The sequence below is a fragment of the Natator depressus genome, chromosome 11 (genome assembly GCF_965152275.1).
Source record: "Natator depressus isolate rNatDep1 chromosome 11, rNatDep2.hap1, whole genome shotgun sequence".
Lineage (NCBI taxonomy): Eukaryota > Metazoa > Chordata > Testudines > Cheloniidae > Natator > Natator depressus.
In genome coordinates, this window is record NC_134244.1 from 17,939,609 (window position 1) to 17,958,887 (window position 19,279).

At 39.7% G+C, this 19,279-nt stretch overlaps 1 protein-coding gene across 2 annotated transcripts in view; it reads left to right on the forward strand.

Moving 5' to 3' along the window:
* MGAT5 (alpha-1,6-mannosylglycoprotein 6-beta-N-acetylglucosaminyltransferase) overlaps positions 1-19,279 on the forward strand; it is a 229,209-nt gene that overhangs the window by 88,143 nt on the left and 121,787 nt on the right. For both annotated transcript variants that reach the window (XM_074967256.1, XM_074967255.1), the window contains one exon: positions 7,167-7,334. In XM_074967256.1, the coding sequence (XP_074823357.1) occupies positions 7,167-7,334 (168 nt within the window). The remainder of the gene's footprint in view (positions 1-7,166; positions 7,335-19,279) is intronic.

A 19,279-nucleotide genomic window follows, 5' to 3' on the forward strand; every position in this document is an offset into this window, starting at 1 on the left:
ACATTCGTGGGACTGTTTAACATATTCATTGTAACTGTTTATATGTTGTTTGCCTGGCCAGGGTGGATCAGGCATAATCATTTTTAAATTAGTCAGTTCCTAGTTTGGAACAAGTTATGAATAAAATTTTAAAATGCTTTATGCTTGGTTTGCCACTTAGCCACACAGACCATTTTTAAACCATGCTAATATATCTTAGAGTCCTCTTCTGAATGGATTGTTTAAGTGACTGGCACCCACTGCCCTTTAGGTAGTTTGAACATTCTTTTGTGGCTGAATGAGACCTGCACTATTGAGGTGTGGGCCAGGTAAACATGTTTGGCTCCCCATTATTGCTTCCTAGCCCTGTAGGGTGGAGTCTATTTGAAGGTCAATCCAGTAGTTTTTCAAGGCTCTGTCATTAAAGACCTACCGTGGTAGCATTGTCTCAACCTTCCCTAGGAGCATCAGTATATTCTCTACCTAATTTTTTTGAGTCACTGTCATTCCTCTTGAATATGGAAATCTAATTAGTCTATGATGTCACCAATGGCATAATACTAAAACCCTGACTTTAGTGAGAGAGGATGCTAGACTGACTATCAATGTTACATTTAATTATCAAGAAGCTTTACATATGAAATATTCCTTAAGAAAGTTATATAGGGGAACAGAATTTCAAAATTCTCACGAGGTTATGCTTTAAAATAAGGTGTTTCTGATTACTATCTTGCTTCCATAATTTCACTCCCCTCTGCTTTATTATCAGGCATGACTTTAACAGCTAATATCATGGGAACAGTTAGGCTTAAAGGTTAATTCTTTATGCTGCTTAAAAGCTGGGGTTTCAAAATTTTAGGTGGCACATTATGTGAACTCTTTTCTAGCTTTAGAAATTTCAGAGAGATTAATGGGAAGGCAGGGAACCTGAAGGCAACAGTAATAAGAACATGCATTTACAGAGGCTAACAATGTGCTCAACGTGATGGTTCCAAAACACTTAAATGTTTTAATATCAGCAGTCATCCCTAGCCCTCTGTCACAGTTCAGTGCAACTGCATCTCTATTCCTCTTCTGTGGTCCAGCAAGGGCACCTGCTCTAGGCTTCATTCTCCTCTGGCTTTCTCCTCTCTTGAGTGGAATACCCTTCTGACTGGGGTATTCCAGGTTGCACGGACCCCTGGCTATACTGTGACATCCAAGGCAGAGACTCTGCCTAAGTAGGCCTGCTTAGTTTCTCTTCAGAGGCTAGTAATAGAATAATTGCCCACCATTATAAAGTACCACACAGCACTTTGTATGCAAGCCAATTTAAAATCATAACAGAGAAAACACATTTAAAAACAATTAAGCCCCTCCCCCCTACACATGCTAATAAGCTTACTAGAGATCACCCCAACCCTAACATGGGCTCTGGCAGGAGCAGTCCTTCAAAACCCTGTCCAAGGGGTTTCCTCATGGTTTCAAGTTCGTTACAGTTTCAGCTCGGATCAAGCACAGTGTCTTCCCTAAGGATTGGAGCCCTCCATGGACCTGTCCACTTGCACGAACAGGAAGAAGGCCCTGAGTCTGTTTAAAACCAGGCTATTTACCCAAAAATCCTTTATCTGTTGGTTCCTGGAGAATTCAGTTTGAACTATTATATACAAACCTCTCCAGGAGGTGGCTTCAAAGGGCTAATAATGGAAGGAATTACATTAGCATCCCTCTGCTCTTAGAGAAGTTACATGTGATTCTATAATAAATACATACACAACTGCATTTTTTAATACAATTGACCCCAAAGGTACTAATTCTAATTCAGTAAGGTTCAAATTAATTCAGTAAAGTTTATCTTAATTCCATAAGGTTTGTTCTGGATATTGCAGGATATTGTCAGTTTGTCACACCCTCTATCTGTAACAAGTACTTAATGGTAATCAAGAATTGAATTGGTCCAAAATCCAGAGCTTGCTATATCAGTGCCAAAAATGCATTGCTACTCTGGACAACTGACACCTTTAGATCTTTTATGTTACATGTCTTGTAAATGGAGCTCCAATCCTATACAGTAGTGTTTCTCAACCTGGGGATCGTGGGATGGGTTTAGGGAGGTTGCAAGCAGGGACAGCATTACGGGTAGGAAGCAGGGCAACTACTTGGAGTCCAACACCACAGGGGGCCCTGGGAAGTGAATGTAAGTGTTTCAGCCGTGCGTCCTGCAGGGGTGCTGAAGCCCTGTGGCCCAAGCTGAAGGTAGGGGGTCGCAAGTTTTTCTAGTGGGGTGACGGTGTCATGTTTTGTCTTAAGTCCAAAGGGGGTCGCCATCTCAAAAAGGTTGAAAAACACAGCATTTCCAGACAGGTTGGACAGGGCTTCAAGAAATTGGACATTAAAATCAGGTTGATAACTATTTCATCTTTTTCTGTCACTCTGCTCCAATGTGACTGTTCTTTAAAATTTTCAATAATTAACATTTATATAAAAATGCTTTACAATATGGTATGTATATATATATCGACACATATTTCAAAATGAGTAATATATATATAAATTAGTACTCTTTGTGCTTTCAGTTGTTATGGTCTTGGGAAGGTAAAGAAAACAGTGCCAATGAAGGAAGATGTACATAGTTGGAGTATCCTTAAAATAGGTGTAATTCATTTTCTTTTCAGGTAGCTTTCCTTAACTTTAAACTTAACGGCCTTTCCACATAAATTTTATCTTGTTTGCACAAATATTTGACTGCTCATTTAAAAACTCATTAGAAACACTAAAAACCATATTACAGAGCTAAACCCAATGTAAAGCAAGTGAATCTCTGCTTATATATTATAATTGAAAATTCTACCACATGTCAAATTACAGATCAGAAAACCATTTGATTTTAAAGTTATAAAAAGAAGATAATTACACATTTTAAACCTATTTCTGCATGATTAACAGCGTAATGGTAACATCTGTTGAATATATGTAAATTCTTGAGATAGTGGCATAAATAGGCAAACTCCAGTACATTCAAAGTTTAGGCCAGCACTGTAATCCTTATATAATTATGTCCTTTTCTCCCCTTTCCCACATTGTCATGAGTTAAAGACAATCTGTCAACTTTTATTTGTTGTTCATTAATCAACTTCCTCATATTTTTCCTATGTTGTTTTGCACAGTATGCAGATCCCCGCCCCCCACCACCACCCAACTTGCGTCAGGTGGCTCTGGTGAGATGGTGACAGATAGGATCACTAGCTGACCTGAGGAAAACCACAAGTAGTATATAACATTATTGGTGTATGGTATAAAAGTCAGAATTTGCACAATCAGGAAGAAGCCAGATGTATAGGGCCCTACCAAATTCACAGCCATGAAAAATGCGTCACTGACCATGAAATCTGATACATCTCCAAACCCCCCCCCCCCCCCCCCCGGAGTCTGGTCTTTTGTGTGCTTTTACCCTATACTGTACAGATTTAAGAGAATCATAGAATATCAGGGTTGGAAGGGACCTCAGGAGGTCATCTAGTCCAACCCCCTGCTCAAAGCAGGACCAATCCCCAACTAAATCATCCCAGCCAGGGCCTTATCAAGCCTGACCTTAAAAACCTCAAAGGAAGGCGATTCCACCACCTCCCTAGGTAACACATTTCAGTGCTTCACCACCCTCCTAGTGAAAAAGTTTTTCCTAATATCCAACCTAAACCTCCCCCACTGCAACTTGAGACCATTCATGGGTGAGACCAGCATCCTGACCCAAAAGGGAGTTGCAGGGTGTCGCAAGGTTATTTTAGGGGGTTCGAAGTATTGCCACCCTTACTTCTGTGCTGCCTTCAGAGCTGGGCCGCCAGAGAGCTGTGGCTGTGGGCCAGACGCCCAGCTCTGGAGGCAGCGCCCCACCAGCAGCAGCACAGAAGGAAGGGTAGCAATACCATACCAGGGCACCCTTACTTCTGCGCTGCTGCTTTCAGCGCTGGGCGGCCAGAGAGTAGCGGCTACTGACTGAGGGCGCAGCTCTGCGGGCCGCAGCGCAGAAGTAAGGGTGGCAATACCATACCATGCCATCCTTACTTCTGCACTGCTGCTGGCGTAGCTCTTCCTTCCATCAGCAGCAGTGCGGAAGTAAGGGTAGCAGTACCGCAACCGTCCCGTTTTCCCCCCCCCACACACACACACACAATAACCTTGCGGACCTCCCCCCCCCCGCACCACACACACTCAACTCCTTTTTGTGTCAGGACCCCTACGATTACAACACCATGAAACTTAAGATTTAAATAGCTGAAATCCTGAAATTTATGATTTTTGAAATCCTGTCTCTGAGAAATTGACCAGAATGGACCGTGAATTTGGTAGGGCCCTAATGATGTAACAGTGTGAAAGTTGATTGCTGGCTTTGCTCAGTCTGAATGAGAACTGAGCCCTGTGTATAGGGATGGAATATTTTTCATTCACTGGAACATCCCATAGACTGTCATTTCATGGTACACAAACGTGAAGCTAAATCTCTTTATGGGAGCTCTTGAGTGTAATATAAGGATTTGGGTGCTATGCTTTTCAATCAAGGAGAATAGTTTCCTTGCTTACAAATAAAAAGTGTAAAATAACTTGATCCTGATGATTTACATGTCAAAATAAGCACTGAATATTAAGTTCTAGCTGCTGCTTGCAGAGTTTCTATAGCCAGTGTTACAAAGGAGGAATCATTTATCACTTTTAACAGTTTAATTTGTGCTGCAGTCAGGATTGTTAATTTTGACTGGTTTTAAAACAAGAACTCACAAGTTCATTGGCATACACAGGATAACTGGTTACAAGTGTGTGTATATTGCCCACCCTATTACCATAATATCTGAATAGATGTGTGTGTGTGTGTGTGTGTAAATTACCTGCATATATCACTACATAAGCAGATGTATAATACAAGTGTGTATATACATACACAGATAAAATGTGTAAATGTATATGGGTACAGTTTTATCTTAATTATAAAGAGACACACATAGATATCCAGTTATGTAAATTATAGAATTTCCATGTTGTGATCTGTTTCTTACAACGTGCTTCACAAAATAGTTATATAGATCAGTTCTGTGAGCAGAGCAGCTCATATCTTAATTTGGACAAAATGGAAAAATAGTTCTTACATAGAGTAATTGTTCATGAATGAGATTTTCCTGAGTGCTAATATTAATTCCAGTCTCGTTTTTATGTCTTGATTGATTTCATTTTCATCCATGATGATCATAAATAGTACCTGAGCTATCAACTAGTTTTATATGTAAATTATTCTAGGACTGTCAAGCGATTAAAAAAAATTAATCGCAATTAATTGTGATGTTAATAATAAATACATTTATTTAAATATTTTTGGATGTTTACATTTTCAAATATATTGATTTTAATTATAACAGAGTATACAAAGTGCTCACTTTATATTTATTTTTTATTACAAATATTTGCACTGTAAAAAACCGAAGAAATAGTATTTTTCAATTCCACAATTACACGTACTGTAGCGCAATCTCTTTATCGTGAAAGTTGAACTTACAAATGTAGAATTATGTACAAAAGAAACCGGCATTCAAAAATAAAACAGTGTAAAACTTTAGAGCCTATGAGTCCATTCTGTCCTACTTCTTGTTCAGCCAATCACTCAAAAAACCCACATTTGTTTACATTTGCAGAAGATAATGCTGCCTGCTTCTTGTTTACAATGCCACCTGAAAGTGAGACCGGGCATTTGCATGGCACTGTTGTAGCTGGCATTGCAAAATATTTACGTGCCAGATGTGCTAAAGATTCATATATCCCTTCATACTTCAGTCATCGTTCGAGAGGACATGCATCCATGCTAATGTAGAATTCTGCTCAATAATGATCCAAAGCAGTGCAAACCGACACATGTTCATTTTCATCATCTGAGTCAGATGCTGCTGGCAGAAGGTTGATTTTTTTTTTTTTTTTTGGTGGTTTGGATTTTGTAGTTTCCGCATTGGTGTGTTGCTCTTTTAAGATTTCTGAAAGCATGTGCCACATCTCGTCCCTTTGAGATTTTGGAAGGCACTTCAGATTTTTAAACCTTGGGTCGAGTGTTGTATCTATCTGTAGAAATTTAACACTGGTACCCTTTTTGTATTTTGTCGCATCTGCTGTGAAAGTGTTCTTAAAACGAACAACATGTGCTGTGTCATAATCAGACACTCCTATAACATGAAATATATGGCAGAATGTGGATAAAACAGAGCAAGAGACATACAATTCTCCCCCAAGGAGTTCAATCGTAAATTTAACTAATGCATTATTTTTTTAATGAGCGTCATCAGCATGGAAGCATGTCCTCTGGAATAGTGGCCGAAGCACGAAGGAGCATATGAATGTTTAGCATATCTGGTACATAAATATCTTGCAATACCAGCTACAAAAGTGCCATGCAAACATCTGTTTTCACTTTCAGGTGACATCGTAGATAAGAAGTGGGCAGCATTATCTCCCATAAATGTAGACAAATTTGTTTGACTTAGCGATTGGCTGAACAAGAAGTGGGACTGAGTGGACTTGTAGGCTCTAAAGTTTTACATTGTTTTGTTTTTGAGTGCGGTTATGTAACAAAAAAAATTCTACTTTTGTAAGTTGCACTTTCATGATAAAGAGATTGCACTACAGTACTTGGATAAGGTGAAGAAAAATACTATTTTATCATTTTTACAGTGAAAATATTTATAATAAAAAATAATATAAAGTGAGCACAGTACACTTTGTATTCTCTGTTTTAATTGAAATTAATAGATTTGAAAATGTAGAAAAACATCGACAAATATTTAATACATTTCAATTGGTGTTCTGTTTAACTGTGTGATTAAAACTGCGATTAATCGTGATTAATTTTTTTTAATCTGGATTAATCTTTTTGAGTTAATTGCGTGAATTAACTGCGATTAATCAACAACCCTAATACATTCCTATGATGAGAGGACCTCCACAACAAAGATTTCTAAATACAATCTGATTTCTCCCAAAATTTGAAGACAGTTGCTGTGGCTGAGGGGGAACCTGTAATGGTGAAATGGTATCTGATCCCGGCTGGGTTGCAGGGTAGTATTTGTATTAGCTTCTCTTTTTTTATTTGATCGATATGAGGTGTCAGTGATGAGTGTCTGATGTGTCGATATGATAGCCAGTGTGATGTTACGTGGTTTGTTTTTCATTTATTATAGATCTAAAGAAAACTCTTGCAGTCTTACTGGATAATATCTTGGAGCGTATTGGCAAGCTAGAGTCCAAGGTGGAGAACCTTGTAATTAACGGCACCGGAGCAAACTCTACCAACAGTACCGCCACTGCTGCTCCCAGCTTAGGAACAGTTGAAAAGCTCAACGTAGCAGGTAGGTGTGAAAACTGTTTAGAATTTCAATTCTATTTTATTGTGTAAAGACACAGTAATACTGATACCCTTTAGTTGAAAGCACGACGTTTTATGAGCTCTTCAGAAATAAGATGGCAAAACTGATTAATTGCTTTTCATTTGGGGAAACCAAAAGTAAAAACCGAACCTGTGTCATAAAAAGATATGAGCGTGTGGTCTCCTTCTAGTGGAGTGGAAAATTAGCTGCTATGCAGGCTTCGCACTATATAACATGTTTGTCAGCCTCTGCTGAAAGAGGCTTATGAATAGGGAATGGACTAGTTTGAGTGCAGTGATGCAGGCAAGGACCGAAGTATAATAGCAGAACTGGAATGGGGGTCTTGAAAGCCATATTGTTGGATTTGAAACTGTTTTAATCCCTCATGCCAATTTAACACATCTTCACAGTATATAGGGACAGGTTTGGGAGAGGAAGAAGCACATTAACATTTTGTCACTATCTCAAAAAGTTTGATTACTTGGTTTTGTGTAAATCTGTCCTTGTGCATTTTGTCTGTCCTTTAACAGATTTTAATGGTGCAGCCAATACCTATCCAAATAAGCAATAAATCGGACATTTTAATAACTTATAATTACACCACAACCTCAGCATCAACCAAGATGTAAGACTCTCCTTCCATGTTATGTCCAGTAGTTCCTGTGATTTGACAAGGAAATTACATACTGCGCAATCCTGTTTGTTAGAATAGATAGTCTTTAGTTTAAATGTGTCATAGTTTGAATAAACTGTGGTTTGAAAAGTTCTCTTACTAATTTTATTTTTGTTGGATTGACATTTTTGTTGACATTATTGCCTGTCAGTGCATTTAAGGCATATAGTCCAGTGGCAACAGTATGTCTCTGGGACCTGTGTATCCACATAGGGCTTTACTCTTTCAGCAGTCCTGCACTAAATGCTGCACGCACTTGACCCACCAGCCAGAGATTGCTATCCCCCATTCCCTGTCTGCCTCTGGTGCTGATGGGCCCAAGGAGATAGCGAGTGCTCTTGTTCGTTTGGAAGTTAGCGCTTCAGCCCCACAACCAGGTTTTCCAGTCCAGGGAGGGGATCATAGCCAGACTGTGCATAGCCGAAAGAACATAAGAACGGCCATACTGGGTCAGACCAAAGATCCATCTAGCCCAGTATCCTGTCTTCTGACAGTGGCCAGTGCCAAGTGTTCCAGAACAGTTAATCAAGTGATCCATCCTGTCGCCCATTTCCAAAGCTGGTGAGTGAGGGGCAGGGGTTGGGCAGGAATTTCAGCAGCCTGAGGCCTTGTTTACACCCGGGTTTTGTACCAGTATAATATTTCAGATAGGCATGTGATTTTTATACCCAAATAAAATGGTACAACCCTTAGTATGGATGCAGTGGTATCAGTATAATGTTGCCTTATATTGGTGTAGTTTATTCTCCTTCCCTATGGTAATGGCTATGCTGATAGAAGACACCTTTATAGTAATATAACTGTGTCCACACTAGGCGCTGTACCACTTTAATTAAGCCAGTATAGTTAAAGGGCAGGTCTTCACTACCCACCGGATCGGCAGGTAGTGATGGATCTATCAGGGATCGACTTATCGTGTCTCGTCTAGAAGCGATAAATTGTTCCCCAAACATCCTCCCTGTTGACTTCGGAACTCCAGATTGTGAGAGGCAGAAGCGGAGTTGATGGGGGAGTGGCAGCTGTAGACTTGCCGCCATCCTCATGGCCAGGTAAGTCGACCGAAGATACGCTGACTTCAGCTATGCTGTTCGCGTAGCTGAAGTTGCATATCTTAGGTCGAACCCCTGCCCCCAGTGTAGACCAGGGCTAAGCAATACAACCTTTATGTGTAACCAAGGCCTGAACTGGGCTGCAGGCAAAGAGGGAGGGAGTGGTTGTGGGTGTGGGTGTGCAGAGAATGAGTGCTCAGGTACTATGGTAACGTGGGCCATCTAATACCTGGATAGATAATTAGGAAAGAAGAACTTAGTCATGGATGGAAAAGGAGTTGAGTGGGACCCTGCTCATATTACTTTGTGTAGTTCCCTGGGAAATTTCACCAGCACATAATGATGGCTGTTTAAGCATGACCCTATAATCTTGGGTGCAGTTAAATAATTTTAACCCTCAGGACTAAATAAAGTTTTTCTGGCCAGCTTTGATATGCTGTCTAATGTAAATCAGTAATGCTCAATAGTATCAGTTTCTTTCCTGTTATGAAATTGAATTCACAATTAAAAATGAGATACTGTAACAAGGCACTTTTAGGAGAATGTGGCACTTCCCAGGTTGTTAAATTGTAATGGCTGTCACTTGAAACATACTGCCATTACTCAGTAACACACTGCCTCTGTCTTACTGCTGAAGATAACTGTGTATAGCATGGCAGGAATAATAGTGCTACAGTACCATTTTTATTATTCTTTTGGGGCATTTACTTTTACATTATCAATTTCTAGATTACTTAACCTTACCTTTTAGTAGGTGCATGAATCAGAGGTTAAGATGTACCCTGCTGAAATTACACTTTTCTGACTTAATTGTTGTTGCTCTGCTTTTGGAGGAAAAACTGAAATAATAAAGACAAATCATCACTCAAGATTTTATTCCTTAAAAGATCCTTACAGTTTGACCGATTTTCACAGTCCACTTGTTTTTATATTGCCTACTTAGGATGTTTATTATTTTACTCAAGCAGGGCTCTAAGCACCTTGGTGAGAGAAGATTTATTCACATAATTCCTTTTTCCCCCCTCATAACATATTCCTAGAAGCAAGGAAAGAGTTTCCTGTGGAGTTCCTTTGGTAACTGGCAAATAGGAACACTGTCTTAAGTTTCTAATGAACTTTGAACTGTTCTTTTCCTTGTTTGTGCATCCGCATTTCCAATGCAAGAAATGACTAACAAATTCTCACCAAGGCAGTATCACATACAGCATCCTGCTTGGACAGGAGTCTCATATGGCTTTCAGTGCTAACATGAGTTAACGGCTTGTGCAAAGGTAGTGGCGGAATTTCACAATTGCCATAAAGAGCCTTCTCCTTTAAAGTTTAATTCAATACCAGCCATAGATTTTTTTAAAGCCAGGGAGGACCATAACGATCATCTAATCTGGCCACCTACCTAACACGGGCCGTAAAGATTAACTCAGCAATTCCTACAGTGGATGGAGTTATTCTGCCCATTTTCTTCTGGGTTTTGACCCTTTCACAGTTCTAGCTATCTGTAGGCTCAATTTAAAATATTTGGATATTTATCATTCTATGCTAGCTTTCACAACTGCTTCATACACTGTATTTGTACAGCTGTTACTCGGGTGAACTTGTTGTATGGCAAAGAAAAAGACTTCAGTCTCCTTTGGGCTTTCAGCTTTCATTGTCAGTAAATTACCTTTTTAAATTTAAAAGTCTGGGCTAAATTCTACAGTCTTCAGTAGGAACCGGGGGGAGCTTTTGTTTAAGGGCCAAATAATTTGTCCTTCTGGTGCCTCCGTGGATACTTCTGAATTCTCAGCTAGCCTCAGGGCAGTACAGAACAGGTGAGTGGAATAAGGTTGTTTGAGACTAACAGCATGTCCACATGTACAGCACTGCAGCTGAAGAGATGCAACCGCTCTATGTGGAGACGCTCTATGCCGGCGGGACAGAGTTCTCCCGTCAGCATAATAAAACCACCTCTGCAAATGGCAGAAGCTGTGTCAGTGGGAGAAGCTCTCCCACCAACATAGCACTGTGCACATAAGTGTCTATGCTGGTGTAATTTATGTCCCCTGAGGGGGTGGTTTTATTCACACCCCAAGTGATATAAGTTACGTAATGGCAAAGGCTATGTCTACATTACAGCCTATGTCGGCATATCTTAAGTTGCTCAGGGGTATGAATAAACCGCCTCCTGAGTGACATAAATTACACCAACATAAGCACTTGTGTGCACAGCACTATGTCGGCGGGAGAACTTCTCCAGCCCACATAGCTTCTGCCATTCACAGAGGCGATTTTATTAGGCTGACAGGAGAGCTCTCTCCTGCCGGCATAGAGCGTCTTCACCAGATGTGCTGCAGCGGCTCAGCTGAATTGGTACAGTTGTGCTGCTGCAGGACTGTACATGTAGACATGCCTTTAATCTCATGTTCTTGCATGTTAAGAGGCCTATGGCCAGCCATTTCAAGCTAGAAGTTGGTTGGGTTGAATGTGAGGGATTTGGTTTCTATTTTTTTTTTTTTTAAACCAGAAATACTAGTCCTTCCAGAAGGCAGTTTCCTAGCTGTAGTGAAGTTAAGAAGCCATCCAAATGTAGAACAGCACCCTGATAAAATAAACTTGTGTTTTGTTGGGAGAATGGTTTATCCTCTGTTAAGCAAACATCATGATTACAGTATCAACCAGAGCTTTAATCTTATCTGTAATGTTTCAGCCTCATTTGTTTTAAGTGTTGCATCTGATTTTAGAGAAATGAGTAAACTTGAAAGTTGTCGATATTGTTATAAAGCAAAACATTTTGTTTCCTAGGGATTTGTTCATTTTATTATAATGTATATGTACTAGAACTGTCAAGCGATTAAAAAAAAAATTAATCGCGCAATTAATCGCACTGTTAAACAATAATAGAACACCACTTATTTAGATATTTTTGGATATTTTCTACATTTTCAAATATATTGATTTCAATTACAACACAGAATACAAAGTGTACAGTGCTCACTTTATATTTATTTTTTATTACAAATATTTGCACTTTAAAACACACAAAAAATATATTTCAATTCACCTAATAAAAGTACTGTAGTGCAATCTCTTCATAATGAAGTTGAACTTAGAAATGTAGAATTATGTAAAAAAAAAAAACTGCATTCAAAAATATAACAATGTAAAACTTTAGAACCTATAAGTCCACTGAGTCCTACTTCAGCCAGTCACTCAGACAAACAAGTTTGGTTACAATTTGCAGGATATAATGCTGCCCACGTCTCGTTTACAATGTCACCTGAAACTGCGTCCATGCTGCTGACGGGTTCTGCTCAATAACGATCCAAAGCAGAGCGGACTGATGCATGTTCATTTTCATCATCTGAGTCAGATGCCGCCACCAACCAGCAGGTTGATTTTATTTTTTGGTGGTTCGAGTTCTGTAGTTTCTGTAGTTTCTGCCTTGGGGTGTTGCTCTTTTAAGACATCCACGCCTCATTCCTCTCAGATTTTGGACAGCACTTCCGATTCTTAAAGCTTGGGTCAAGTGCTGTATCTATCCTTAGAAGTCTCACATTGGTGCTTTCTTTGTGTTTTGCCAAATCTGCTGTGAAAGTGTTCTTAAAACAAACGTGCTGGGATATCATCCGAGACTGCTATAACGTGAAATATATGGCAGTATATGGGGCAAACAGAACAGGAGACATTACAGTTCTGCCCCAAGGAGTACAGTCACAAATTTAATGGACGCATTATTTTTTTAATGAGCATCATCAGCATGGACGCATGTCCTCCGGAGTGGTGGCCGAAGCATGAAGGAGCATATGAATGTTTAGCATATCTGGCACGCAAATACCTTGCAGCGTCGGCTTCAAAGGTGCCATGCGATCACCTGTTCTCACTTCAGGTGACATTGTAAACAAGACGTGGGCAGCAGTAACTCCCGTAAATGTAAACAAACATGTTTGTCTTAGTAATTGGTTGAACAAGAAGTAGGACTCAAGGCTCTAAAGTTTTACATTGTTTTGTTTTTGAGTGCAGTTGTGTAACAAAAAAATCTACATTTGTAAGTTACACTTTCACAATAAAGGGATTGCACTACAGTATTTGTATGAGGTGAACTGAAAAGTACTATTTCTTTCATTTTTATAGTGCAAATATTTATAATAAAAAACAATATAAAGTGAGCACTGTACACTTTATATTCTGTGTTGTAATGGAAATCAATATATTTGAAAATGTAGAAATGCATCCAAAAATATTTAATACATTTCAATTGGTATTCTATTGTTTAACAGAGGCATTAATCACGATTGATTTTTTTGATCACGGTTAATTTTGAGTTAATCACATGAGTTAACTGTGATTAATCGGCAGCCCTAAATATGTACCCATCGGCTCCAAAAATAAAGATATATCCATTGCTTTCTTTGTAATATATTATCATTGGAATCTGTTTTGGTTATTCAGCTATTTCCATGCTGGGTAATTACAAGAAAGTAAACACACAAGGTTTACCATTTTTCTGTTTTATACACTACAGTGTCTGTGACAGCTTTGGACAAACAGTTCATGAAATCCTGTTGTTAGAGTAACTTACAAGAATTTCAACACTTTCAGTCTAGACTATTATAGGTATCTCTTGAGACCACATCACCACAATAGCTAATGTTTTATTAATATTATTTTAAGTTCTATTTAATATATTATTTTGATGTTGCTTTTGCGCTCTTGAGGTAAGTTAAATTTCAGCAGACTGAAACATTTATAATTCAAAAAATAATTATAAAATGCTGAATTCACTTTTTAATGTTGAGCAATGCAGTCTGGCTTCACTGGTGTGCTATGCAGATGGTACCCACTTAGACTGTCACAGTAAATTAAGGCCTTAATCCTGGAATCTGACCCATGCAGGTAGATCCCTTCTCCTGTGCAGTGTAATTCACTGAAGTCAGTGGAGCTCCATGCAGGCATAAGGTCCAGTCACAGAGGAGACTACAACATATACAATTGACATCTGTTCTTTAATCTATAATATGTAGCAGAGAGATTAACAATGCTGGGATCTGTATTATTTTATCTCTTCAATCAAAATGTCGGTCTGTTTCACTGAATTTTGTATATTGAGATTAATATGTACAGTTGTGATATCTGAGCAAGCATAGGAGTTGTTACTATTGGATGAAACAGAAAAGGGATGGATCTTATTGATGCACGCGCACATTCATTGTATTCATACCCTCATACACCCACACACTCACACAGGTGGAGAGTTACCGGAGACAACAGAGGAAGCCGAAGCATTGTAGATCTGGTGTGTCTGCCTGCGGTCACTGATGCGGGCCGGCGAGCAGGTCAAGAAGCAGGGGGCTTGTGTGCATGCCTTCTTCCTTTTGCTGGAACTGGGTGGCTCCCGTCACATACACTGAGTTTTTCCTTCTGTGTCCATCACTGAGAAGCATTCCCAGACCTTGTTCCTTTCATGCATACCAGGTTCTTCTTTTCTTTACAGCACCCCATGATTGCTTTCTCAGGGCAGATTACATCAGACACACCTGGCTCCGGGCTCTTTTCTCCTTGCAGTTTCTCTCCGCCCAGTCCCACATATGCTCCCTTGTTCACACTCCCTTATCTCCCCCTCACACTCTCCCTGATCGCATGATGAAATGTTACAAAGCTTGGGGGTTATATAAGTGGTAACTGAAAAGGTTACAAAGCTTGCAAAAGATACAAAATTTAAAAGGCTATACTAACAATGACTAAAAGTTACAAAGTTTGCAAAAGGTTACAGAACTTAATGATCTAGCAATGACTGAAACGTTACAAATCTTACAATCGCATTCTACTGGATTGAGTGGAACATGAGTGATTAAGTATTTTCGGTTAAAAATGATAACTTCATTCCCCTCATTTGATATATTTCATTTACCCTTTTTCATTAGCACTTGGATACTCGTTCTGATCACAAGAAGAAAAAGCCAGTATGCTTTATAAAACTTAATTTTAAAATGGGATCACATAATAGGGCAAATTCACTGGTAGCATGAGAAGGTGCCGTGGTTGTATGGCAGTGGTGTGTGTGTGTGTGTATGTAACTATTTAGGGAACACTTTTTAAAAAATGTAATGCTGCTATTTCCTCTTTCTCCCAATAGTTCAATGCCAAAGTGGAACATTAAAATACTGCATAAATACATGCCATTTGAACACAAAAAAGTAGAAGTTTCTATTTTAAAGTACAAATGCTGATTCTTCATTAAATACATAGACAAAAGGATTATGTGGAGTACAGAAAAGAATCATATGATATAGGTAGATCACATAATACAAGAAAGGTACTTAAATATGCTATAACTCAGTCCTTGCCTCAGAAGTGAGCATTTGACAATAGTCCTCTCACCAGTTACCTCACCACGTGAAAGGGGAAGAGGGGTATTGAGAAGCTGGTGAAACTATTCAGTAGTTTCTGGCTCCTCTGATTTCTTGGACCTCTCCATCTCTGTTGGGTTTCCGACATGGTATAATACTCAGTACTAGCTACTGTGACAACACTGGTGATTGATCTCTGTAGGGTGATGGATTGCGTTTCCAGCTCTGACAGATGGAGGGACCTGGAAGAAAGCCAGCTCACATAAACTCATTCCAGATAAGCTGGAAGAGATACTTGTTGGCACGGGGAAACACTGAAGATTTGACTAGGGCTGTGTCTGCACCCTCATTTGAAGGATATAAGTTCATCAGCAGTCAGTGGGTCACAACCTTGATTCTTACTGGATTCATTTGTTTTAATTCCTGCTTAGTGGCAATGGAAATTAAGTTGAGTTGTTCAAATGAGTGCATTCTTACCTCTGAGATGCAGACCCCACTTTGATGATCCCCTGGTGTTATCTGGACCGGTGATCCACTAGGTCATGCCAATCCTTGACTCTGGGAGCCAGCCTTACCTTGCTCTACTGTGAGAACCCCTGTTCCTGGGCTGTTCACGCACAGCCTCTGGCATGTAAGCTGCCCCTTGGATTGTGCAACTGAATGACGCTAGCCAATATCCCCGGTCCTAGACACAACCCTAGGAACCTCCATCTTGCAGTGTCCAGTTATGCCTGCTGGATGCTGCAAGCTTATATGAGTTTGTCAATTTAACAAAGAAAGTGATATGCACCAGGCTTCTTATCCCAAGGGGCGTCTCTGACATGCTTCAAACCAAATGCACTGCTTCAGGTAGAATAAACAAACACATTTATTAACTACAGAGATAGATTTTAAGTGACTAGAAGTCAAAGCACAAAAAATCAGATTTGGTCAAATGAAATAAAAGCAAAACACATTCTAAGCTGATCTTAACACTTCCAGTGTCCTTACAAACTTAGATGCTTCTCACCACTGGCTGGCTGGTTGCCCTTCAGCCAGGCTCTCCCCTTTGATCAGTGCTTCAGTTGCTCAGTGGTGATGTCTGTAGATGGAGGTGGAAGAGAGAGGAAGGGCATAGCAAATGTCTCTCCCTTTTATCATGTTCTTCTCTCTTGGCTTTGCGCGCCCCCTCCTCCCCTCAGAGTCAGGTGAGCATTACCTTATCGTAGTCCCAAACTGACCAAAAGAAGGGGGGTGACTCACTCGAGAGTCCAACAGATCCTTTGTTGCTGCCTAGGCCAGTGTCCTTTGTTCCTGTGAGGCTGGATTAGAATCACAGAATGTTAGGGTTGGAAGAGACCTCAGGAGGTTTGTCCCATACATGCCCTGACAAGGTGTGAACTTCCTCTCTGCTCTTGTTTTAAGCCATGAGGACACATTTTCAGCCTCATAACTATATACATGAAATTACAACCTATAACATTACTGTAACAACTATTACTATAACATTGTTATAACAACAATGCTCAGTGCATCATGAGCCTTCCAACGACACCCGACATGACAAACTTTGGATGCCACACAATCATTTTATAAAGATAAACATGGGGGTGTAGGGTGTTCCCCCGAGGCACAGAACGTCACACCCACCATGTTTGTTTTTCTGCCTTCATCATCTCTAGGTTGGACTGCTATGTGTTGTACCTGGGTGTACCTTTTGACATGTAGCCTTTGGCTAGTGCAGAATACAGCAGTACACATTTTAGCTATTGTAGACTGAAAAGACCACATTACATGTGGATGCTGGGCTCTGCATTTTTGTCCTCTTGGTAGGGAATTGTAAGCCAGGCTAACAACCTGTCCCCGTAAAAAATTCTTCATTATGGAAACAAACCAGAGGTACAATGAGTCTGTCACAGATTTGCAAATACATACATCGACAGTGGAGAGCCATGATCTGCTGGATGAAAGACAAGATAGTCAACCAGCAAATTCTCAACTCTATGATGATCGAGAATCAAAGCAACAAGGAAGTTAATCATCTGAACTTTAACTGTGAAGATACCCTGTTTAAGACAAGAATTGGGCATGGGAACTGTTGGATTCTGGGGTGTGTACGAGTGCTCATGTCACATTCTCCCCCATCTTGTTATTAGGTCAATCAAAATAACACTAAAGAAGGTAACCCCATGAAAGGCAGAAGGTATGTATAATACTAGAAAGTTAATAGGTCCAGAGTGACAATTCATTTCAAGCTGCAACTTAACAGTAGATCTGATGAGTTAAAGATGCTGATGGATGACATAGGAGAACAATTGAGACACAAAGTAGGTGAGGTTATTATAGGCTTTATTGGACCAACTTCTGATAATGAGACAGACAAGCTTACACAGAGCTCTTCTTCTGGTCTGAAAGCTTGTCTCTCACCAACAGAAGTTGGTCCAATAAAAATATTATCTTATCCACATTCATTCTCTCTCTCTCTCTCTCTCATATATATATCCTGGGACCAATACTGTTATAGAAGAGCAATGGCAGTTTTTCAAAGAAGTAAGTGTGGATGCAGCCAGGATTACAATGGGGGTGAGAAGATCTAAGAAGGGCGAATGTTTCCAACCAAATACATGGAGGCTTGTTGAAGAGAGGAAATAATTAAAGAAGAAAATTAAACAAAAATGAGATAGCAGTGTAAAAGCTATTCTGCAATAGGAATATGCAGACAAAGACAAGGAAGTTAAAAGATTGGCTAGAAGAGGTAAGAGAAAATGGGCAGAAAATAACGTGAGAGAAGCTGAGGTCATGTATAAGAGAGGGGATTCTAAAAAGCTTTTTCTAGTATCTAAACAGCTGATAATCACAATTCTCGAACTCTTGTGGTATTGTGAAGGCTTGAGTTGGTACAATTTTAACCACAGAGGAAGGACAGAAAGCCCATTGGATGGAACGTTTCCAGGCTGTGCTTAACCAACCAGAACCATTAACACATTGATAGATGGGAAGAAATAGCAGACATCTATATCATTAAAGATAATCCCTTTTGAGGAAGTCACTGAGGCCATCAACGTACAGAAGAGTGGCAATGTACCAGGCTGTGATTATAGATGCTGAAATGTTAAAAGCTGGGGAGGAAGTGGTTGTGCAGAATGGTTTGGGAAAAGGAGATAACTCTTCTCCAGTCTTCAGCAGGTATCTGCAAAATCCCTACAAAAGGGGACCAGTTTATTTGTGATAATTGGAGAGGGGTGACACTCATATTGTACCTGGAAAAGTGTTCTGAATTATCATTTTGAATAGGAAGAAAGCTGCTCTTCATGAAGTATTCAAGGAAGAACAGGCTGGATTTCGATCTACTAGCTTGCGTTCAGACCAGATTTTCCCTTTGGAGGACTTATTGAGAGAGGCTTAGAATACCAACAGAAGATGGTTTTTAACTTCCTTGATTTTACAAAAATATTGGATAGTATCCACAGAGAAGATCTAGAGATACTATGGAATTCCAGCAAAGATTGTTAATTTGATAAAAGCTGTCTATGACAAATCTGCATGTGTTGCATCTGGACAGAATGGAGGCATGGAATAGTTTGATTGTTACATGGTGTTTAAGGTAAGGTTATGTATTATCTCCACTTCTGTTCTGCATTGTCATAGACTGTGATGAGAAGAGTGATGACTGCTGCTGATGACACTGGTATTGTTTGAGCAAGAGAGAAGCTGCAAAATTTAGATTTTTGCAGATGATACAGTCATACTGGATGCCAGCTTGGATGAAATAAAAAGACTCTTTATGAGCATACAAGCAGAAGTGGCCAAAGTGGGACTCTGTATCAGTATGCAGAAGATGAAGATCATGGAGATAGGAGCGAATGCTGTTGGTATTGGCAGATGTCTGATTGATGGAGAAGA